This window comes from Apteryx rowi, unplaced genomic scaffold (assembly GCF_003343035.1).
Source record: "Apteryx rowi isolate R43461 unplaced genomic scaffold, aptRow1 scaffold_751, whole genome shotgun sequence".
Lineage (NCBI taxonomy): Eukaryota > Metazoa > Chordata > Aves > Apterygiformes > Apterygidae > Apteryx > Apteryx rowi.
The window spans coordinates 70125-94323 of NW_020451040.1; the positions used below are offsets into that span (position 1 = coordinate 70125).

General features: G+C 40.6%; 1 protein-coding gene across 1 annotated transcript; it reads left to right on the top strand.

The window, feature by feature from the left end:
* The first annotated feature begins 7349 nt into the window (after positions 1-7349).
* On the top strand, positions 7350-24144 carry LOC112976650 (amyloid-beta A4 precursor protein-binding family B member 2-like). The gene is made up of 7 exons (XM_026088110.1): positions 7350-7369; positions 12185-12299; positions 14930-15017; positions 16112-16195; positions 16704-16819; positions 17575-17754; positions 18358-24144. The coding sequence occupies exons 3-7, from the start codon at positions 14933-14935 to the stop codon at positions 18523-18525; spliced, it is 633 nt and encodes a 210-aa protein (XP_025943895.1). The 5' UTR covers positions 7350-7369; positions 12185-12299; positions 14930-14932; the 3' UTR covers positions 18526-24144.
* The last annotated feature ends 55 nt before the right edge of the window (positions 24145-24199 follow it).

Here is a 24199-nt window from a genome sequence, read left to right on the forward strand (position 1 = left end):
GAATGTGCAGTAATGTCATGGGAAGCTCTAGTGCTTCCTTCCCACCACAGTTAGCTCCAGAAATGCGCTGTGTWTCCCTGAATCCTTCCTTTTGCAGTGGCTGACATGCTCTAGAAAGCAGCTGATGGTGACGGGGAGCCCTGGCAAGGCCTCGGGGGGCTTGGACCAGGGAGCGGGGTGGGCAGAGCAGTCCAGGCAGAGCAGTCCTGCAGGAAGGGCGCTGCGTTGTGCCATGGAGCAGGGCCGGGAAGGGCCGCGTGGGCGCGGGCTGCGCGGAAGGCGCCTGCCTGATGTGCACGTTGTCACCCGTGCCAGCGGGTCGGGCAGAGCYGAGGGCTTTATCCTGACTGAGTGGCGTAGGTGCCAGTAAAAACTGCCTCGTCGGCAGCAGTTACAGCTTACATCTGGCCCTGCGTGTTAGCTGCCAGTGGCAAGAGCACTCCTTCCTTTCCCCCGAGTGAAAATGCACCTGGCGTTTCTAGATCCCTTCGGAGTGCTAAAAACTGGTGGGAGCAGCCGGCTGCCGAGTCTGAAGTGAGCCCTGGCAGCGGCAGAGCTAGCCAGTGGCTACGCCGGCCGGCCAGGCTGGTGAGAGCCGGGGCCTTGGGCAGCTCACACCCCCGGGCAGCCACGCACGTGGGGTCCCCCTGCACCGGGGCATCCCTGTCCTCCTCTCACCGGGGCATCCCTCCGCTGCGYGCCGAGAAAGGCACATCGGTTCTGTCGCATGAATCGTTAGTGTGTGCTAAAATGCTTCTGAAGTGAATGTACGCAGTGATTTCATATATRTGTGTGTGTGTGTGTGTGTGTGTGTATAAAAAAAATATGCGGGTGCTACTGAGTCTGTGATTTCTTCAGCAACTTGCAAAGGAGTCCAAGTGCTCTAGGAAGGAGCATGAGCTTTTGGAAAAGACATTCAAAAACTGATGTTGATCTTTAAACTCTTTCAGTGTAAACTCTGGAAGGTGTTCACAGCCTAAAGCATTATTTTTGTTTGTTTTGTCATTGTCTGCTTTAAACAGTTTTCTTTTGGAAGAAGAAAGGTCCATGCAGTTTGTGTGTCCATTTATGCTTACAGAGTACTACTTCCCGTATTTGTGTGTGGTATTTTAAGCTTTGTTACCTCCCAGTGTTGATATGTCTGTGCTGTCTTTCTAAATTCAGCTGATGCCTGTTGGCTTCATTGCATGTTTCCAAAAATACAAACTTCAGAGCAACAGGATTCAACCAAAACAAGTGTTGAAAGGAAATAGTTGCAGTATGCTTGGATACGCTACGCTACAACCAACCAGTGAATGTTAAGTGTAGAGCACTTCTTTCAGCTATGCTGCCTCATCATATGCTGGAGCTCTGTCTGTGTGAATGCCCTCTAACTTGCTCTTTCTGTTTCTTCATGCTTTCCTGGATTCAGAGAGAGGTAAATGATTTTCATTTTTCCCTTATTCTCTGTGTGTTTATCTTTCTGGCTTGCACCAACCAATGCTCGTATCAGTTTGCTTGTATCAGGGAGCGTTGTCGTACCAAAGCAAAACTTCAGTGGGGTAAATTCATATCTCTGACATGTTTTCATCTTGCTATTAATAGTGTGCTCAAGTTGAATGGATTGAGTTTTTTTTCCAGGTCCTAAATCCCCTAAAACAGTTTAAAGTCACGTGATACTGCGGTTCTTTATATTTGCTTCTGGTGGTTGAGAGTTTAAAATTTAGATGTTGGTCTTCTCTATAATCCTAAATGCAGGAAACTTGTATTAAAATGCCATCTTTTATTTTAAAAATGAATAATTTTGTGCTAGAAGCAGGGGATTTAAAACTTAAATTTAGCGAGAATTGGAAATTTTGAAATTTATTTGCTGTTTTTGATATTTGCTTTGGATCTGGCTGGGTTGGTGACTGTCTTCAGAGTTCGAAAAAAAGTTGTCACCAGTATGGTTTATTTGTTTTGATGGACAAAGGGGTCATTTGGGATTCTCTACAATGCTTCCCATTTCATGGGAACTCACACAGTAATGTATTGTAGTCACGTGCTCTGCAGTGCAAGGGCTGCAACCGCTCAAAAGCCTCTTACTGATAGAATTGTATTTCTCGGATGAGATTTAAGTTTTGTTTGTTCTCCTAAATTGCAAGGACTTGATACTGGAACTGGATGGGAGGAATATTGTTTAGAGATGCGGGCAGTTTCTTGGGTTTTCCTCATGGAATATAATGAGAATAGTTTACAGGCCTCGCTGGTTTTTAATCAATTCTTTAGTCAGCACTGGCCTAGGGAAATTTTAAACTTTTGTGATTATGGCTGTGCAATCTAATGTAGATATTGTGCATGTGAGAAGTGATGATCCTCCCAGACTAACACTGGCAAAAGTGTGCTGCAAGCAGATTCTCGAGTTGTGACTGTACGTGATTACTTTGTTCTCTGTCTGAATAATAAAGAACAAAGGAGAACTAGTAAGCATTGCTTGTAAAACAAATCTCAGTGAAGATATTAACTGTTCTAGTGTTTTCTGCTGTCTTCTTCACTTAAATGTGTAGCAGTGCTTTGAGCATCTCAATTTGATGTATTTCTTTATCAAATCTTTAAATTATATTCCATATGAACAAAGGCTTATATCTTTCAATCAGATGTGGGAGATAGAATTGTTGTTAAAATATCTAAATACTAATTTGTCAAAATCAAATTTACAGGAAGCACTGCAGAGGCTGTTCAGAGGTTTACAGGCATAACAACACTTTCACCTATTTTAAGGAAATTTAGCATTCGTGAAAAAAGCTAGATTAGCAATCCTGAGGAGTTAGACCACCACTTTGTGATGCTACATAGGATAAGTAGCAACAGTCAAGGGCTTGACAAGCTACCTCCTTTGTGTCCCTGAACATGGCGCTGCTTGGGGTAGGAAAGCAGCCCCCTCCCCATGAGCAATTCATAAACATTGTGAAGCAAGTAAGCAAACATTCCTCTAAAAACAGAAAACCACTTGCCATGAAAAATCTGTGGCAATAAAATGTCGGTGGTCAGAGTTTCTGCTGGTGAGTGTCTCCGCTGATTTGCATGGGATTTATCCCTGAAGATCTCTCTTAAATTCATTTTTTTTAAAAGCTGAGGTCTAAGCTGCTTTCTTCCCTTTTCTGTGCRCTGTGCCTGCGTGGCAGCGGAGGAGCGGGCAGCAAGCCCCCTCTGCTCAGCCAGTAGCCACAGACGTGGCGCCCTGTGCTCGTGGCTCCCCGGCAGGCACACCGGGACGGGGCCACCGGGCGCCCCCGGGCTGCTCTTGCCGGTGCCCTGGCAGCACAACACGGGAGCATAGCCCTGAGGGCAGCCTTGTGGGTGACCTTGGCAGACATGACAGACTGCCCTGCTTTCCCTGAGCCGTGCAAGTAGTCCTTCAGCAATATGACCATGAGGTGAGTTTGGGAAGGAAGATCAGCCCGGACCATAAATCTTAGCTTTACAGTATGTGTTGCTGTCGCTATGCTAGCACATCTAATGGACCTGGAGAGTTCAGATATGAAGTTGCACTTTGACACGACTCCATATATCTATATTTGTGGTCCTTTGCAAGGGTGGAACGTAGCCCTTGGTAGTAAAAAGAGAAATGATTTGCAACACGCTCAGAGCCATCTCTCTGACTAGCGAGGCAGTTGTGGCAAGCCTGATGGGAGTGCTGTCCCCTTCCTGCACAAGGACACGGTGGCCAGTGTTGAGAGGTGGAAATGTGCCTGTGGGAATGGCTTCTGCAGCCCTGCAAGGATCAGGCTGCCTGAAAGAAATTGGAATGAAAGTTGTGCAAATGCTTACAGAGCGGGGAGTGCTGGGCTGTGCAGGGCTGAGCAGCACATCGGTACTGCAAGGGTTTTAACAAACACATTTGGAAGCGCACAGAACTGCGGCAACGATAAGACATCAAAGCGTAACTGGCAGGCTGTGTGTTTTAGGGCTGCCAGATTAAAGCCTCCGAGTATCTCACAGAGTAGCCCGAGCTCCTCCTTGAGAGTTAGCAAATGACATTATCAAGAAATGAAGCAAACTCAGCCATTCAGGACGGGATAATTTGCACTACAAACTTCATGCCTGAATTAGGAAAACAAGCTACACCAGGCCAATGCCAGGCCATTGGAGGAGAATTTAATAAATGCAGAACTGGTGATTTGCTGCAAGCAAACCCATTTTTAAATTGTGTGAGAACTGAAATGAGAAAATTCTCCCAAAGTCTCTACTTGGGAAAGGCATCTTAATTACTTGAGTCGAAAAATAATGACCAGGGTACCGTAATGGTGGACCAGTCTCCCATGCTGAGTTGTAGCTGGGGAGTGCTGGACAGGTACAGGAGCTCTCTGGATGGAGCTGTTGGAGTGAAGAAAAATTGCAAGGTTGTCATACGTTTTTAGGATTGCCAGCAGGATCAACACAACTATCAGAAACTTCCCTCTCCCCCAGTTCCTCCAACTCTAATAATTGAGGGCAATGGAATAGATGTGATTGAATGTATGTGATTAAATGCATAATGTCTATTTGTAGGAAACAGGAAGGAGAACACTTGTGTGAGTGATTGTTTTTCCTCCTCCTCCTCCTCCTCCTCCTCCGGGACTGGATTCCAGAGAAGGTGGTGTAGTTATCCGGGTGAAGGGTGTTGCGGATTTTCTTTGGAGGGAGTGGAGGGGAAGCAATGGTTTCCTTCAGTGTCTTTCTATATCTGGTAGGTGAAAGGGATGTTGAAAGGTCCTCAGTAAATTGTGTAAAAACAGATTTTGCAGCTTGTGTGAATGATGTTTGTTTCATCTAGATCTGGTTGCTTGCTTCTGGGTTTTCTCCCTACCTTTGCAAACTCCTTGACATGGGCCAAATAAAAGGACAAGTGAACTGAACAGGGTCCCATACTTCATTTCAGTAATAAATCATTCCCCTTTCTGCTGYGTAAAACAGCAGTCTCAGTAAAATATTGTTTAAAGTGTTGATGCAGAAGCTCTCTAATTTTTGTCAGGCATACTACTGCGGGTTTTCCTGCACCTTACCTTCTCTGTCGTTTGTGATCCTAGRATATTTGTGTTGTGGAAAAGCCAGATCAGAGCGTGGTTTTCCTGGTGTTCTGTTTATCCACTTCTCCTGTGTCTCCTCTCCCCTTCCTTGTCTTTCTCCTTTCCTGCTCATTTAGTCTGCTCCAGTGGACGTTGGTGTCTCTGGTGAGCGGTAGCTCTGGCCTGCTGGAGGCCTCGCTCCAGGAGAGGGCTTCCCACCCCACTCTGCTGCGCTGGTGGCTCCTCTCCCTGTTTTTCTTCCTACTTTCACACATTGCTGGTCAGGTCTTTGCTGTAAAGCCTGGAGGTTGCAGACTGTGGAAACTGTGTCTGGGGTGCACCAGYGCGTGCTCCGGGACCCAGCAGTCCCAGGCCTGTGTGCCCCACACGGCATACATAGAAACCAACAGTCATTTTCTGTAAATTATTCTGGATTAATTTGAATCAATTTTTAACCAAGCCCAGAGGATATCATTTTCTGCTTCAAAGATTCTTGTTGCAATTTGTAATACATAAATCTATAAAGCAATTTACATTTTCCTGCCTGTTTCACTTTAATACAGTTGTTTTATATCAATGCAACTTAATTTTAATTGATAAGAGTAAAAATTTCCTTATTTCAAGCTTCAAGACTGGGGTGTTTTTTTAGCAAGAAAAAATATGGGTTAATGCAGTTTTACACTCAAAAGAGTAACAGTTTATAGTGAGAAGGTAATGGCGGATGTGCTGCTTTTTAGGTTGTACTTAATTGGGATGTCTCCTAGGACTTTGCCTAATAGTGGCAAATGGCCATGACTGCTACTCAAACAGGACAGCATTAGCATAAATTGCATTTAATATGATTACATTCATCCAGGGCTGAGCAGTTAAGTGGTGCTTAGCCAGGTGTTAAATAGGTATGTCTATCTAAGTTTTAGTCAATTATTATAGACATTTGCCAATTAAAAGAGGGTAAAAGAGCAAATAAAAATGAAATTCCTTTCTACTTAGCACCTTATTTTGTCTTTGCACTTCTTTAAATCATTTTTTAAACTGTCTCTCTGTAGTCTTCTATCAAAATTAAGACGTTTCTGCTGTATTTCTAACTGTTCAGCAGAGCCAGTCATACCCTCTTGTGCAGAAAAATTAATTTCTAACTGATTTTTCTGGTATTCTGGCTTTTTTTCCAGAATACTAATTAACATCCAGTTCCTATATCCTGAAAGATACAGGTGGATGGAGTACATGCAAAAATGATTAAAAAATATATGATATACTCTGCAGTAGCACTTCTTCATAGTCCTGTATCAACAGAAGTAGTGGGCTTGTACTGTAAATTCTTTAAGAGCATACAGCTTTTTTCTGCAATGAAATACATTATTCTCCCACCAAACACCTTGCTGCTCTCCCCACTGACATCAAAGGGGATTTTACCAGGAGCTGTGGTTCAAACCCCACCAGTGCTTTTGCTAATATGTAATTTCACATGCACATGCATCCTTTTGAGAGCAGCAAGACCCCAGCCTGATCCAGTGTGAGCCAGGTGTGATCCATTAAACCTGTACTAGCTCTGTGTCTGGCCACAGGTTTTGTAAAGGCTTTTGATTTCCTGCTTTCCCTTGTTTTCCCAGCAAGGTGGAAAGACAGGAATAGTAAGAAAAGGCGTTTGCCTTTTTCCAGAAATTTCTTTTGCAAACATGTTATTCTGCACTTCTTCATTATCCAAGGAGCTAGCTGCACATAAATCTCACTTAAATGTTAATCATCTTCAAGTGAGCTGCATTAAATGAAGRTTTACAGATGAAGTGACCCAGAAGGGATCCCAAGTGAAAGCAGTTTCGGAGAGAAGTCTTGGGGCCTGTTTGGTATTGAAGGCTTTGGGGAAATAAGTGTTGCCTTCTGGTCATGTGTATGGATATATAAAACTTTTCCCAAGTTTTATTTTGTTATTGATAATGCTGTAAGCATATACACTGGGATCCCCAAAGCTGTATCCTTCTTCTCCAAAAGCGACTGGGGAGGTGTGCTTAGTTTCCCCAAAGCCTAGAAATGCCTGAAGCAAGCCCGCAAGGCTCCCGCGGTGGCCTGAACTGCTGGCTGCCGCCAGCCTGCACAGCCTTCTCCAGGTCTGCGCTACTGCGCTGCCTGGTAGGGCTGCGCGCGAGAGTGTGCATCTAGTTGACTTGATGAATTAATGAAATCTCTAATACTGTTTGTGCGCTGTCAGAAGGGAAGAGGAGGTTTGGTTGCTAATTTTGATTGATGATTTGGAAACAGATGATGCTGGCAGGGTTGTGCATGATGCAGTACCATAGGTTTTAAAGAGCTCAGATTTGCTCCTCTGTCTCAACAGGTTTACAAATGCAGGCCCTGATCATCTACAGGTTTGTGCATATTCTCAATTTGCATATGTAATTAGCCCCATGAACTTTGTGCAAGCTGTTTAGGTGCTTAAAGTTAGACACTGGTGTCTGAGTCTGAAACACCATTGTGAAGGTTTTATTAGTGCTCAGTAGTCAGAATTGATGTACTAGCTTGTGTTTCATTTGCTTCTGTAACGGTGCTATAATTTCATACTGCCTGGTTTATGAATGCATACTGTTACATACAGAAATGTTTACAACAGCTGCAGGACCAAACATTGGAGTCAGGAAATGCTACAGGGAAGTTTATATGCATCATGTAAATATTCAGGCCTGGTTTCCTGAACTGAGGTGTGGGCCAGGTGCCTCCTCAAGGCTCGCTTATGGCAGCAAGCCAAAACTTCCAAGACATAGGAAGCGGCATTTTTAGCACTTCTTCAAGTTGACTAAATCTAAATGGAATTTCATAGGACAAAGAAAAGACACTTCTACAGCCTAACCGACTTTTCAGGCCAAACATCAAAGGCCTGCAAACAATAGAGGCATTAACATTTCTTCAAAAAAATGTCCTTTGGCAGTCCGTGATGGAGAATGTTAGGTAGCCCATATGTAGTAGTCACTATCAGCTCTGTCACACAGTCAAAAGCATTGCATTTTGACTAAAAGTAACATTCTTACGGGCAGTATCGGCCCTTCGGCAAATGCAGAGCAGGTCCATCTCATGAGGACTGTTGTCATCCTCCTCTCGTAGGGACAACAGCGTTGCAGGCACTTATATGGCAGGACTACAGTGGCAGGTAATTCTCCTTGCCACCTGGATTATCACACAGGGCATATTACATCCATAATGCTCATAGGATTTCTTCTCCCAGCTCTCACCACAGGTCTGAATTCAGGGAGATTACTCAGCCTGGGCTCTGCAGAGTGACTTCTTGTTCATTTGGCTGGAATTAGACTTCCAGGCACAGAGAAACGTGTCCCTTGCTGAAAAGCACACATGCTCATTAAATGTTGGCAGGCAGGCTTCCACGGTGCGCGCCTTTGATCAGAAGAGTAAATTTACTCTTATGAGAAACTGGTCTCAGCAGGCTGCCCTCCGTCCATCTCTCTCTCTTTAAAATGCTGTTGAAAATCCTCTCATCTAGGGTGTTTCCCACTGACTGGGGCATAATTATGAGTTGTCTTCCTTTATGACCAAAATCTTGTCCTTGATCTTTACAGAATTCAGTATTTAGTTTAATGCAGTTTTAATTGTTTAGCTCATTTATCTCTGCAGTCCTTTGAGTGTTTCAGTAGGAAGCAACACACTTACTAAATGCATTCAGTATTATTTTGCAGATTCCCTTAGGGCTTGAAACCCTTGCACGTTAAATCATGGGACTATTCTGTAATATGCATCAGAGGACTTGGCAGGACAGCGGAGGTGCCCTGTCGGACGCGGTTCTGCCACGGCAAAGCACAGTAGCTTACTGTAACAGTCATGGTGTGCCAGGGCATTGCCAGAGCTACTGACCAAGGAGGGGACCAGAATTTCTTGTGCTGTTACAAACTTGGATTTTGCTGGCAAGATACTGTGCTTTCCAGGCCAGAGATGACTTGCGTTGGTGGCTTTGTCCCAACTTGTTTTTTATTGATGATAAAAGAAGGTTCTAAGTGATAGGTCTAGCGATTACAGAAAGCACTATAAGCTCTCATCTGTGTTTGTGCAGTTCCTTGAAGGTGATGGCCTTATCTAGTCCTGATACTTTACAGTGCTCCTGGGGCTATGCAGATTTCTGTCGAATAGGCTTCTGCGCAGCATAAGCAACTCAGCAATAACAATGCAAGATGCTCTTTCTGGGATCATCTTGTAAAGGGAACTCATAAATCACTTGTTTACAAGTCCTCAAAGGGATAGTATCGATTTGAGATAAATGCTCGTAAATGGTAATAAATAGCCATTTAARGGTAAAGTAGATGGCTTTCAGTGTTATTTTAAGTTCATGTGAACACAGGTTTCAGCTGTTATATCTGCACTCTAAAAGAATAGACTTTGATCCAATAATTAGGTATGTGCAGCAGTCTCTCTGCTACCCTGCAGCAATGGTCACTCTCAGCAATTTTTTCTTACACGTAAAAGGGAAGAAAAATCTTAATCAAAAGCACTTTCTGAGTTATGGTATTAAGTCCATATCTGTTAAGTGAACATTGCATATTGCAGTTATAATGAATATAATGCTTGGAAGGGATGATATTTGGACTGAAAAATGTGAAGTTTGAAACTTAAGGCATTTAAAAGATGGTAGTTAAAACCAAAAGCACAGAAAAAAAAAAAATCACAGACCCTTAGGAAGTCTGGAAATCCACTTACTGCTCTCAAACCAACCAGTCCTCTTCAGAGCTCAGAATACTGTATGGATGATTTTTGTGAGCCTGACCGTTTCCAAATACCTTGTCTACAACTCTTTCAGGAGCGTCACTACTGTTAACCAACTGACCTCAAAAGGCAGAAATCTCAAGGGTTTTTTATGTGGCACTTGCTTTCCCTTTTTTCCCATAGTTGCTGATTTTTCATAGGCCATAGCTGAACCATACCCTCCCCTTCATACACCTTGTAGTCTTATTAACATAATTCAGCCAAAAGTCTTCATTTTACTTCTGAAACATTAAGCTAGGAGGAAGCCCTTCTAAAATGAAGTTTGGCACATGTGCAGATAAGCAGAGAAGCATCAGCTTTTTCCCAAAGTGAGATTCAGGCAGCAAGTTTCACGTTTTGGTACCTCAGTGGACCTGCAGCTTAGCATGAAGGCGAGCGTGCTGAAGGGCTCTTGGGGATTGTGGCCAAGTGTTTGGGGTCAGGCCGGGGCTGGGAAACCTCAGTGCATTTGCTTTCATAGGCAGCACCTTCCAGGTTTATTGCTTTGTGATTTCCCTGCAAACGGTCCAGGAGCTGCCTAGGCTGCCTCCTGTTTCTCTGTCATGCCCTAATGCGTATTGTCCCGTATTAGGAGGCAGTGAAATGGAGAGGACCCGCCAGGGTCACTGTGTTTCGCCAGTAGGGCGCTGCACAGTTCAGGTCATCGTGTAAAATTGTTTCCAAATCTCAGCTCCTATTAGTTCCCCCCCCCCCCAAGTTTTTTTCCTCAGGCTTCAGGTTGCAAAGAGGTCAAACAGAGGAGCAGCCTGTGCCTGTCAGTAAGCGGCCTGGGCTGCGGACAGCTGCCCCTTTCATTCCAGGGGCTCATTAATGACAAAATCTAGTGCTAGCACATTAAATACAGTGTTGCCACCTCCTTCCTAAGGAATTATTTCGGCAGACTATCCAGATAAGGTACTTAACTGCAGGCTAGTGTCTGTGTTTCCTGGGAGGCTGGAGATCCAGCTATCCATCTGCCACAGTCTCTAGGATTCCCTCGGTAATTTCCGTACAAATGCCTCAACTGACAGCATCTACAGTGAACGAAGAAATCGGCAATCCATACTATATTAAACCCTGCTAGGGATATTTATGGGCTTCAGTATAAACTGAAGTATTTCTGTATATGAAACCTGTGGTTTAGGAGGGGAGGGACAATATGTTTTTTCATCCACATGGACTATCACGTCTATATCTTCACCATTTAGGAACTTGATGATGGTTAGTTACATGTGAAGGGGAAAGGCACTGAACAGAGACTTCAGGCATAGTAGGTTGTGGGGGCTCCCACAGCCCACCTCTCTGCTCCAGTCCTAGTTAGTTACTCAGCACAGCTCTGCGGGGGATGCACAGCCCCATGGAAATTTGCAGATAGCAGCAGGGTCACAAGGTAGGGTTGGGCTGTGGCTGCCCAGCAGATGTGAAAAGCTAGGGATGCAACACCAAGGAGCACAGAGACTCGCATAGGAACAAGGTAAATGAGTCAGGGAGAAGCCTGGCTTTCCTGGTTTGTCCCTGCCATCTGTGCATGCCTTTCCATGCTGCAGAACCAGCTTCAGGTCCCCACCTATAAACCGATTAATGGGTATCTTTGTCCCAAGAAGGTCATGAAGGCAAATTAGCACTACAGGGCCATAATGGTAGGCTCTCAGAGCAGGGGCAGTTCTAAAAGCTATCCAAAAATCGTGTCCAAAATAAATTGGGGTGTTCCAAACCCTTAACCCATGTTCATACTTTGACTTTTTCAGAAGAGCTCCAACTTATAAAAAGCCTGGGAACAGGTAAACTTAATCCTACACTTCCATCACTCATGTTAAAAAAGCTATACTATACTGTGGTGACTGGCCAATAAGATGCAAARATCTCTTTTGTAGGGCATCTTTATTTAACTTTTGAAAAAATAAGGTCAGAAATTTAGGCCAATTAGTGTGAGCATTAGCTCAGCAGGTTCACAACTTGCTTATACAACCAGATCTTTAATTACTATCTGCATATTTTAAACACTTTATACAGTGCTTTGAAAGACAGTTTTTCTCTAGCTAAACTGTTGTATGCTGCTTGCCAGGTTTTCTAGCGTTTAAGAACTGCATGTATTCTTTTCTAGCTTAATCTGTGATTCTGTCCCCACTTCTTTGTCTTCAATGAAATATTTGAGTAAATTTTCCCATGTATTTACAATTGCAGTTGGAATTACAGGTTATAAATTCAATAAGTTGCCAGTGTTAGGAAATTGTAATGAGCTCTTTAATTACATAGATTAAGCATCAAAGATTAGTTATGTGCTTCATAGGTATGCAGTTTATTAAATTTGTAGATCTGCTTTGGCTAAGGCGTATGTTTTATTTTCTGACATCCAAGACATACGCTTGTTAAATTAAAGGAGGGCTTGCTGATTTGTAAATACTGCTGTTTCTAATGTGTTAATTCATTTTTTTGCACAGAGACTTCGCTTATGTGGCAAGAGACAAAGATACAAGAATTCTGAAATGTCATGTGTTTCGATGTGACACACCAGCAAAAGCCATCGCCACAAGTTTACATGAAATCTGCTCAAAGGCAAGTGGATTCGAACAAGTCAGTTGTTCATTAATCTTTTGAGAGGTCCCTGAGCATAAAACATATAATCAGCAATCTTATGCAGTGTTATTTTAGTTTATATCCCTGGCAACAATAAGTAGTTCAGAGAATTTGTAAAGGAAGGGACACAAAGGGCATCAAAACTAATGGGAGGATAAGTATTTAAATTTGAAGATGGTAATATATGGCAATATATGGTATTGATTTGACAAGTGGATATACAGACTTGAATGCTTTCCTAGTAATAAAGAAGTTGTGGGTTCAAATTGGGAAAAGAACACTTAGTTTTGATGAATGGTAATGTTAAACTCYGTAAATAAATCAGATCATGTTTGAATGGTATTCTTCAACATGAAAATAGTTACATGAATCAGTTATGAATAGTTACATGAATAGGTTACATAAAAACAGTTGAAAACATTATGCTGCCCACTTAAAAATTTCAGAGAGAAGGGTATTTTATGTTTAGCTACTCCAGTTACAAATAACAGAAGGATTTTTGTTCCTGCCTGTGGTAGTGTTGTCTGTAATATTGGAGAGAAATGTTCTTTTTATTTCCTTTCTTCTATTTATTTCTTTTCATTTTACCTTACATATTTGCCAGCCATTCCCTGGTTATTAGTTTTGCAATTTTATTGCATGATCAGTTCATGAGTATCCTCTGTTTGGTTATTTCCTGCAGTGGAAAGGCAGCACATACGTCCCAGTAAGAAAATCTGATTGAAGTGCTTTATAGAGAGACACTTAAGCAAAACTACTTGAAATTACTTTTAAATTTCTTTATTGAGATGTGGTGGATTTGAGGCTGTGTTCCCCCCTTTAAAAATATTGCTGCTCATTTTGGTTTGCCTTAAAACATATGGCAGTTTGCACCCCAGGCAAAGTGGGCAATGGAGACAGCATAACCTTAACAGTTGTCCCTCTGTCCCTGCTCAGGAGTCGGAGCTCTACTTAGCAATTCTGTTTTTTAAACTTTCACGTCTTAAAATTGAGCTGCTGTTTTACTATATACCTGTGCTTATTTGTTTTTTTCATTTTGTCTTCATCTTGGTGAATGAAAGTCAGTGATGTCAAACTCCCCTCAGTAGCCAGTTGTGTAGTATATGAAGTTTTTGGTTTTGCAGTGCTGCAGATCTGGCTACTGAATTAGGTCCTGTGTGATGTTTCATGCCAACAATTTGCGAATTTGCATAGTGTGTATTACTATAAACCTCTGGCCAGCAGAGTTTGCCCCAGGCAGTGGCAGAAGGTAGTCCAGGAACTGTGCAGAGCTTGGCAGGTGTGCCAGGGCTTGGGGACCTGGGGAAATGCAGGTGGCAGGGTCCAGGGAGCTGCTCGGGTCAGGCAGGCAGCTGGAGATGTTGTGCTTGGCCAAGCTGTGGCTGGCTGCAGGGTTGGCTAGAGAAGCCTGGAGCTGCTATCAAGTCCCTCGTCTTTCTCTTCTAACTCCCAATTCTCACAGCTGTTACCCAGCAAGCACAGCTGGTGAAAGGTGCTGAACAGGCCCCACCACGGCTTCTGTTATCCATTAAGCACAACATCAAGCAACTGCCGCTGTAGCTAAGTGCATCCGACTTGCACTGCCATGCTGGCAACTGTCATATGGGTAATTGTGATGTGAAACCTCTGGCATTAACTTTGGACCAGAGAGTGACAGAGCATTTTAAAAAACAACTAACAGTGACAAAAAATAGAGAGTGTCGTAGGTAGAGAACGTTCCTTTGTCATTCAGCAGTAGATGTAATCCTGATTCAGCAAAGCACTTGGCACGTGCTAACTGCCATGCTCAGCCTCTTGGCTGAGTCAGGGCTTCTTCCTAAGCCAGCGTGTAGCATTTTTCATCCTCAGGTGGGAATGCTGTCTTGTGTCCCTATAACAGAAAATACTTTCAAAACAGAAAACCTAAAAAAAACAGGGGAGAAATGTGCCAGCAGCATCTTTAGACCATGTGTTCTGACGCTGGGCTCTCTGCTGAACCCTCGTCCTCTCTGGAGAGTTCAATTACAATTAACAGTAGTCAGCGTAAGGAAGCAGATGGCAATGTTTCATATGTGAGCTTTGGAAGACCTCTCTTAGTGTGTGTTGGAGAAAGACTTCCTTGGGTCCCTCCCCAATGATAAATTTGTAGGGAACAAGCAACCAAAGTGGTTATTTTGAGGTGTTTTCTTTTCCTCTTTTGATAATGTTATACACTTTGGGGAAGAACAGGTTGCATTTTGTATGAGATTTTTAATTTCAGAAGAAACACAAAAATTGCAGAAAAAATATATGCGGCAGTAGATTGATCAGAGAGGAACACGAATAATGAACACTTTTCTCTGTATGTTAAATATTTATATTTCTCTATATTAATCCTTACTGCAATTTTGCTGTTGAGAAAAATAGCTAAAGGTTTTCTACTCCTTCATCAATCTTTTATCTAGTCTTGGAGACCTCTCAAGTTCCTTATGTAGATAAGGAATGCTGAATAAACTGGAGGAAAATTAAGGTTGTTACTACAAAGAAAAACCTGTTTAGTCATCAGGGTTTTAATAGGAATAAATTTATACTTGTAGTTGCTGCTGTACTATGTTTTGGAAAAAATGCTGTATTATCTCCATCTTCTTCAGATTATGGCTGAACGGAAGAATGCTAAAGCTATGGCTTGCAGCTCATTACAAGACAGGGCAAATGTCACCCTTGATGTTCCCCTGCAAGGTACTGTGTATCACAATTAATATCTGTGGGATGGTCTGATTTTAGATATATTCCCTGATGGGTTTTTTGACCAAAATGGAGAATATTGGGTAGAACAGGCAGGAGTGTAATCCCATCTTTTAATTACTGTATCTGACAGTATCTATTATTGCACTGAATTAAACATTTTTATTGGTTGACTTCACAGTAATGAGGTCCTGCTCAGTTATGTCAGCTTGTGTGTTTCCTCTTTTAGTTCAAAGCACAAATTTTGCAAATGCAGCCTTACTTAGTTGTGCCAGCTTGCATATATTGTCCTGATAACATCAAAATACCTTGTGACTTGAGACTGCACATAYTGGCCAAATCTGCCTTAAAAGCAGAACATACTCCAGTTAATTAGTTGGATTCAGAGGAGCTATAGGAGACCTAGGCTCCTTATGGTTTCAACATCAATTTTAGCACCTTCCAAAGCAAGAGGAGCAAGTGTGTCATTAGCCAATTTATGTGTTTTGCACACTCTAGTGCATGGTAAAAGAAAGTTGCCTTTGCATGCCTTTATTAGTCATAGCTCCATAGTTGCTATTTTTAAATTATTCTAGGAGAACAAACATACCTTGTGTTATTTTACAGGACGATGTGTGCTTTAGGTGCACCGGTTTGTGCTGAGTATCTCACCCCTTATCCCTGCATCACCTGTGCAATTTTCTGCTCAGACAACAGTRTTGATTTCTTGTAGTCTATGTATAACATATTAATTGGGATGGTATTAAAAAGATTCCAAATTTTACATAATTATGCAATGAGCTTAGATCTCTGTCTCCTATAGACACATTCATGTGTATTTTCTCTGTTTTTTAGTATATTAGCAATATAATGTGACCTCATTTTTAGTTTAGATGAAGAACTAGACGATGTAGCATTCTCTTTAATCCTCTTGGAAATCATTTGGCATTATTCTGGTATGAGACAAGGGAGCATACACTTGTTTTAATCGATAGAGTACCTTCAGAGCACAATTACTCAGTAAATTATTTTATGCTATCGATGAAATCAAAGTATATTTTCCCTGCTGTGAATACTGATAACCAGAAATTGATTTTTTTCCCTTGCAGTAGATTTCCCAACACCAAAGACAGAACTTGTACAGAAGTTCCATGTGCAGTACCTCGGCATGCTGCCCGTGGCTAAGCCCGTCGGTAGGTAACGCTGTTATTCTTAAGTGACTGCCAATGTAACTTGCATGAAGTGTCCAGCTAGCCAAGTGTAAATGGATGTTGTCCAAAGGGTGGCAACTCTTTACTTGTATTTGTGTCACATGGGTCAGGCACAAAGACATTCATTCAGGGGCCTCACTTGAACATGTGTTTTTCAACCAGAATATTTTGGGAGCTGCTAAGAAGGCAGAGTTCCTTGTTAGTACTTTCTCTGAATATGAGCTCTGCTACTAATGAAGAAGGCCCTAGGGAACTGAAGTGGTGCAGCAGCTAAACARGATAGCCCATTTTTTGTAAGCTACAGGCACCTCCTCTGTTTTTACAGATGAAGAAAACCAACTTCACAACCCGTCCTTCTATCATCAAATTGGCTTTAATAAGCAGTACAAAACAAGGCATTTTCTGTACTACTATGTGAAAATAAAAGTTCTGTTAGCTTCTACTTATATTCATGTATTCATTTTGATTATCACATTTTCCTCTGTTTTAGGAATGGATACTCTGAACAGTGCTATCGAAAGTCTAATGGCTTCCTCTAGCAAAGACGACTGGATGCCAGTTACCATGAATGTTGCTGATGCTACTGTCACAGTCATCAATGAAAGAGTAAGGCAGACTGTCTTGTTTAAAACAAGTTTAACATAATATGAATGTTGAATATAAGGAAAACATAAACAGTAGTAGAAAGAGTTAATTTGTACTAGAATTCATGTGCTTATTTTGCATTTTCTTTCTTTCCAGGGCTGTGATTCTCCACACATAACTGTTTTAGAGGCTCTTACTGCTTCTGTCAGTTTTAGCTTTATTTAACATTCCAAGCATGTCCTCAGAAATAATTATAAGTGTTCATTAGGTATTTTACACAAATCCAGTGTTATCCTTTCTAGGAATTTTGAGCCTAAAATGTTGTAGGTTAAACCCTAAGTAGCAATCCTATGTTCTAAATCGTATTTACTTTATTCTGGCTAAAGAAGCCAAGAGTAATCTTTCAAAGAATATGTCTTTTATATATGTTTGTCGAGGAGGTCCTAAAGGAACATCTCCACATACCAGTTACAGGGGACTATTTTTTGCAGTCATGGTAACCATGTATTTCTTTATAGAACTGCAGCATCAGTTTTAAACAAGCAGTATCTAAAATGCACAGTGTGCTTAGTGCTAACGCTCAAGGCCTTGGTCTTCTGGTAATCCCCTAGAAGGAAAGATCCAGTCAGGCCTTAGCACACTGAGTATATGCAGATAAATAAAAGGAATTCCACACTACTGCATCAGTGTTCCTTCCATTTAATCAACTTAAAATTGAAAATAAAGTTCTACAGAATATCTAATAGTAATGAAGAATCATTTGATTCCATAACCAGAATGAAGAGGAAATCATGGTGGAATGTCGTGTCCGGTTCCTGTCCTTTATGGGAGTAGGCAAAGATATCCACACATTTGCCTTCATTATGGATACAGGAAACCAGCATTTTGAGTGCCACATTTTTTGGTGTGAACCAAATGCAGGCAACGTATCAGAAGCTGTTCAGGCTGCTTGTATGGTAAGTGATCTTCTTCAAAGACACCTGTAATACTTAGTTCTGTCACTACCTCAGTAAATAAAAATCTTTTCCAAATTTGCAATTACATTAATTTCCTGAGACAGATAAAGTAAGAAAAGATAAAACTAGTAAATGGGATTCTGATATACTTAGTAGATTAAAAATAAACATTTTTAAGTTTGAAATGTCAATTTAGTGAACAATGTTCCTTTAACARTCTTACCTCCTTACCACCACAACATCTGTATATGTCAGGAATCTTTTGTTATTCAAGTTATCTAATGCTGGGAAAACATTTTGCTCAAAGTCATGTTATACAACCCCATGACAATGCAGTCACTGTTCAAGAATAGCTGAATCCAAAAAACTTATTTTTCAGTTTTCAAAGGGTTGTTCCTATGATTTAGTTCCTGTGTTATGTGCCAATGAAGAGTTTCTGCCCACAGCTTAACAGAGCAATGTCCCATTAATTTCAGTAGGGCTGTTTGTCATTGTCAAAATGGAGGTTTGACTATATTTCATGAAAAGTATTAAAATGTATTTAAAATGCTCTGAAGGTACTGGATACAGTAAGGATTGCAGAATGCTTTTGCTTTGTTGCAGTTACGGTATCAGAAGTGCTTAGTAGCCAGACCTCCTTCACAGAAAGTTCGACCACCCCCACCTCCTGCAGATTCGATGACTAGAAGAGTCACAACCAATGTAAAAAGAGGAGTGTTGTCCCTCATTGACACTTTGAAACAGAAACGTCCTGTCTCTGAGATGCCATAGCTGCGTAAGAGAGAAGATTTTCGTAACATTAACTGAAGATAMCAGTAGCTACACTAAGGAAAATGAACTGATGATGTTCGGCCTTCCATTTTAAATTGCTGATGCTTTGTCTTCAGAGAATTTATCTATATCAAAACAATGTTAGACAAGCATGTTCTCTCATTCTTGCCACCGTCGTGTGATATGAAAAGAAGCATGAATAATTTTTTTGCTGTCAGTGAGTTACATCATGAGCAATGGAAGGTCTGTTTCTGATTGTAAATACATGAACATTACTTAAATTCACATACACAAAGAATATGGCCACGTCCCTCCTGGTGAACTCATGCTAAAGTCCTTGGAGTGAATGATGCCTGAGTTGATGGTTTTCACTGTCTTGAGCTGGATTTGTCACAAATCAATCTTAAATCCTACAGCACTTTGCTCTGTTTTCAACACTGGAGTAGGTACMAAGTATTAGCTACAATTGAATTACTGTAGATTAAATACCAAATTTTTTTTTTCAAAACTACATCTGTTAGTTTTAAATTGTTTGTCAGCATTCATCTAGCAATCACTTTAACAGCTCTAACGTGCTTTTGAACCATGGTGTCATTTCATCTCCTGTTATTACGTTATTAGAGAAGAATCATGTTTAATACCTAACCAATGCTGAAGAATCCAGAAGTGTTTTGAGTAACTGAATTCGGGGGGATTGGCTGAAGCCTTTCATCTTTAACCATACAAATGTACATGTTGACTGTTATTCTCCCAAGTCTTTATTAAGGCATCAAAAATACAGTTTGTTTCCCATAAGGCTTATACCAATCAGAAGAAAAAACTAGCCAGTAATTTTACTGTGTCAAAACTCCTAGAGACTAAAATGTTACATACTTCTCCCTTATAAGTGTTTGATCAAATGTTCGATTCAGCGTCTGTTTGCACAATTTCCCCTTCCCCTCAGAGTTTGTTGCCGAATACTTAACACACCACAAAAAGAACAATCATGTCTTGTTATTTACAAAATTCCATGCAATTTCTTTTAATGCTTTGTGACAATATGATGAAAGAGTTTTCTAACAGGATATAGTGCTTCAGGTGTTGCCACCTGATTGCAATGCTTTTGCTCCAAAGGCTTCATGCAGTTGCACTGATCCACACTACTGCAGATCCTGACAGAGTCAGCACAGTATTGCCCCTTAAAATTGTACCTCACTAATTTTCAATTGCAGTTACACATCTTTAGTTTCTCCCCTTGCCATCTTCTGTTTAGACCTGCAGTTTCATACAAATTGTGAAAAGGGAACATTAAAAATGTTTTTAACTAGTGTTAAAAATGTGGTGCCTCCATTTATAGATACTTTCCAAAGTATAACTGTCTCCCAAGTCTGCAAACTTGGTAATACTGTAATTTTAAAAGAACATTCTCAAGGCTGCTATGGCAAGAACTCTTTTCTACTTTAATATGCAAGAGATTGTTGAGACTATTTTCTCTTTTTCCTTATTTAAAAAAAAAATTCAATAGCAACCCCTGGGCAAGGCAAGTTATGAATACAAGTGGAAAGGAATGGTGATTCAAGAAATTTCTGCATTGAGAATGTAGGAAAATTATTAAAATAAACTCAGCCTGATGTATGAGAAGTGGCAGGTAGGCTAGCTATGCAACTAGTGTAATTAAAATTAGCTCTCTGTAATACCCTCTGAAGAGCTGATCCTCCACTGATCTCGAAATCTCTTCTAGGACAGAGATTCTGCACCTAAGGCAGTGAAACAATCTTTCCCCTCTCAAGCCTCACATTCCCTCTTCCTCCTTTGCACCAGCTCTATTGCTTATACAGTTGGAGGAGAAATCAGATCAGCTTAATGTGAATAAGCTCAAAGAGAGAAATYGGTCAGGTTTGTGAACATGATCCAGTTTGCTACTTGGCTGTGCAGATGACTGTTGATGCAAGGGAGGCAGGGAGAGCATGTAGCTGGAGGTGAGGAGAGGCAAAGAAAATCACCCCTTCAAGCAGCAGCACTGCTTTAAACTGACCAGGAAGCCAGATCCCAAAGCACGGAGGAGGCAGCTTCCATACCTGCTTATTCCTCTGTTTCTCTAGTTTCTGACTGATCCCAGTGAAGTCTGCTAGGAACAGTGTTAAAATTGTTCCTATCATGATGGCTACCAAAAGTCATCAGTTGGTAACCGATTATGTCTTCAAGTAGGATCATGAAGTTAAGAGATAAAAGGTTCCCATCATCATCCTACTGAATCAAACTTTGACTTTAAATTACAGCAAATTCTTTGACACTGTCTTTTTAAAGTTCCATCTGGAAACTCCAGGATTTGGATTTGTAGCTGGCCTACAACAATGGATTTTAAACAGTATAATTCAGTTCTGTAGTTGCATCCATACAGTGCTGATTCTCCCAGACAGAAACGCAGACTCTGTATTTAAACTAAACTAACACTTGGCAAACAGCAGTAAAAAAGGTGTTTCAATGTGTGTCACCCAGGCTATGAACATCTAGTTAGCTTTCACTAGTAAAGTGTGCATTCGGAGGAAGGACTGAGAAGATAGATAGAAAAGTATTTGAAAAGCTGTAGGTCACTTGCCAATGTATATTTTAAGAGTCTTGTGTCTTCTACCAAAATGTTGTTGATTTTGCAGATATTTAAGTAAGTAGTGTGCTTAACGATCAGAACACGAGTGGCCCTTTTGCTTCAGTAGAGCTCCTTATTCTCCAAAAGATTAAATACACACCCAGCTGTTTGCAGAATCAGAGCCTAATATTGCAAAGCCAGTTATCCTTTGTTAAACAATATGTTAAGGCACTCTTTTACCATGGCCAAAAAGTGTGTATGAAGTATGTGTGTTTGAACAACTGCCAGTGTTTTTTAATTGACGTTATAGTGACCCTTCAGTTATCTATGCATTTTTTTTATAATACGTAGTGATTCTGTAGGCAGACAGCCATGTTCGCTATGCCTTGTAGGTCTGATGTCATATTTTAAATTAACCTGTTAAATACAGCTTAAAATATTTTTATTTTATTTATTCTATTTTTACTGAAATATCCTGCATTATTATGTTGATGTATTTGTCTTTTCTGGACATGATCTAGCAACAGTCTCCACTCTGTGTACTATAGGTTGCCTAAAAAAAAAAGGTGGGCTTTGTAATTATTTGTAGTCACATTTTTATTGAAGTCTGTAGAAAAATCACGTAAAGCTAATTTCTTAATTTTTTCAATGCAAGTACTAAGTTAGAGATAAGTATCACATGTCATTCATTTCATTAATATACTCCCTTGCAGAAGCAAGGAAATTTATAGTCACAGTCAATGACTAGAGATAAAAGCCTTTCTTTTGAAATCTGCAGTGCTGGCTGTAGGTTTTATTTAAGCCACTTACTATTTCATTTAAAGGGGAGAAAGGGAGTGTGGGAAGCATAAGCCTGTACAGTCCACCTACCCGTTGGTTAAATAGGAATAACAAGAATTGCATGAAAGGGCATTGATTCTACTTAAAATAAAATGAATTTTTAGTGATAAACTCTGTGTGCAGAGCTACCTGTACCTATCCAAATAGTATGCCCTTTTGTGACAGAAGAAGAAAAGCTGTGGAATAACTAATGGTTTATGCCAGTTCTGTGTCATTTACTAAGAGTTCTACATCCCTTTTCTTCTATCAAGCATTTGTAGATCCCTAATTAAATGGTCTATGAATTGTTAGTAAATCACATATGGAAAACAGAACTATTCTTATTTCCACAGCTAATAGGGGCTCAGCCTTTACAGCATTACCATTAACACCACTACTCCTTTCTTGGGCAGGTTAATTGCATAATACATTGCTAAAACCTGTGCTGTACAGTCAGCAATAGTAGGTTTGATTTATTTTAACAACACTAAGAAAGAAGGAAAAACACCCATTGTTTATCAGCAGAGCTCAGTGTTACATAAAGCACCTGACTGACACTGAAAAGGACAATTTTCCCTGCTGTTGACCACTTCTACACACTTAAATGTAATCTGTTCTGAGAATAAATTTAGCTGCATAAAATGATTGTCTCAATTGTTACTGGTCCATGAAACTGGGAAATTATTTCTTTTGTCATTTAAAAATGTGCTTGAGGGGAGGGAAAAACATACTGATTGTTTAGAAGCAATACCAGTATAATGGACACTTCCGTATCTGGAAAGCTGAATTAACAGTTGCAGTAAAAAAAAATTACAAATATGTAACTGGATTACAGAAAATTGTTTATATGAGCTACAGTTTTTATTTTATAAAGTCATAGTAAAAAAATGTTATTGAGCACACAGGCTTCTACCTACAACCATCTCAAGCCAGTCCCAGATGCTGCCGCTACGTCATATTCATTGCTTACAAAGTAAGTTGGTGACCTACAGGATCAAAAATTTCACCACCAGCTCTTTGCTATTCTTGGTTAGATGTCAAGAGTGTAAATGGCTTAGCCTCCGTAATATTTCAAAGACTGAAACTCCTGAAAACAGGATGAGGCCAACTGTGGGACATTGTGATGTGTACTACGTAAGTAGCCCAGCACTTCTGTCAGCAGACAAATGTATGCTCATTTAGAAGTCATTTCAATTACTTTTAATAAGTGAATGACACTGGTTTTGAATTTTAAAAGTTCAGTTCTCTAACTTCAGAATCTCTAAGTTTCTTTTAACCATTTAAAAAAAAAATTGAAAAAACAACTCATGATCGCCTTACTTCCCCTTCCTTGTCTCTAATATGTGGACTCTCTCCTCCTCCAAGATGGTTTTGAAATAAAATCTTTTTTTCAGTTCTATACATTGCAAGCACACAGGTCTAGACTATATCCTTACTGTTTGTTCAGGAACAGGTGCAGAGAAGTTTGTCCTTTTCTTGGAATAGTTAAGGAGCATGGGTTACTCACAGGGATATACAGCAGGTGAGTGATATCTTTGGGCAGGACAGCTGGCTCAGATTAAAATACTAAAAGAAATGTTCACTGATTCAGTGAAGCACTGATATTTATCTGATGAACTAGAGGCAGCTGTCTACACTGATGGTGTACTGTCATTCACATCTTTTCTTCTAAAGGTAGTGCTGATGAAGCTACATTGACTGGTGTGGGTGAGGGGAAAAAAGATACTAAAATGTTTTCTCTGGATGGGTCTAAATCCAGTCTCAGCTAYGTATCAAATAGATTAAGATTCTTTACTATCTTGTTGATATTAGGTTTGTTTGCATAGAGGCTGAGTGTACTCTCACCAAATATCTTAAATGATTCTTCAGAAGAAAACTTTGGGCCACAGCTACCTTTGCCCTTCTTCTCCTATGTTGTCTTTGTTTCATTTCTGCAACCATATAATCTAAAAACAATTCTTAAGGTACCTTGTAGAGTCATTCTGCCATTTTTGACATTTTCCTTCTTTTTATTGTCCACATTTAATCAGATCCTTGTTAAAAGTATCTCTTCGTGTCCCTTTTATCCTCTGCTCAGATTATAAGACAAATGTAGATATTCAAGTTATTTTATCTGTGCTAGAAACAGGGAACAGGTTAGAAGCCCACAGCTGTTTCCAAAGAAAGACAAACTATGATATGTTCAGCCTCTATTTAGATGACTAGCAATAACATTATTTAAAAAAAAAAAAAAACTATTTTGCTTGACAGCACCTAAGAACAGCTTGGGTTAAGAATGTTGCTGAAAAG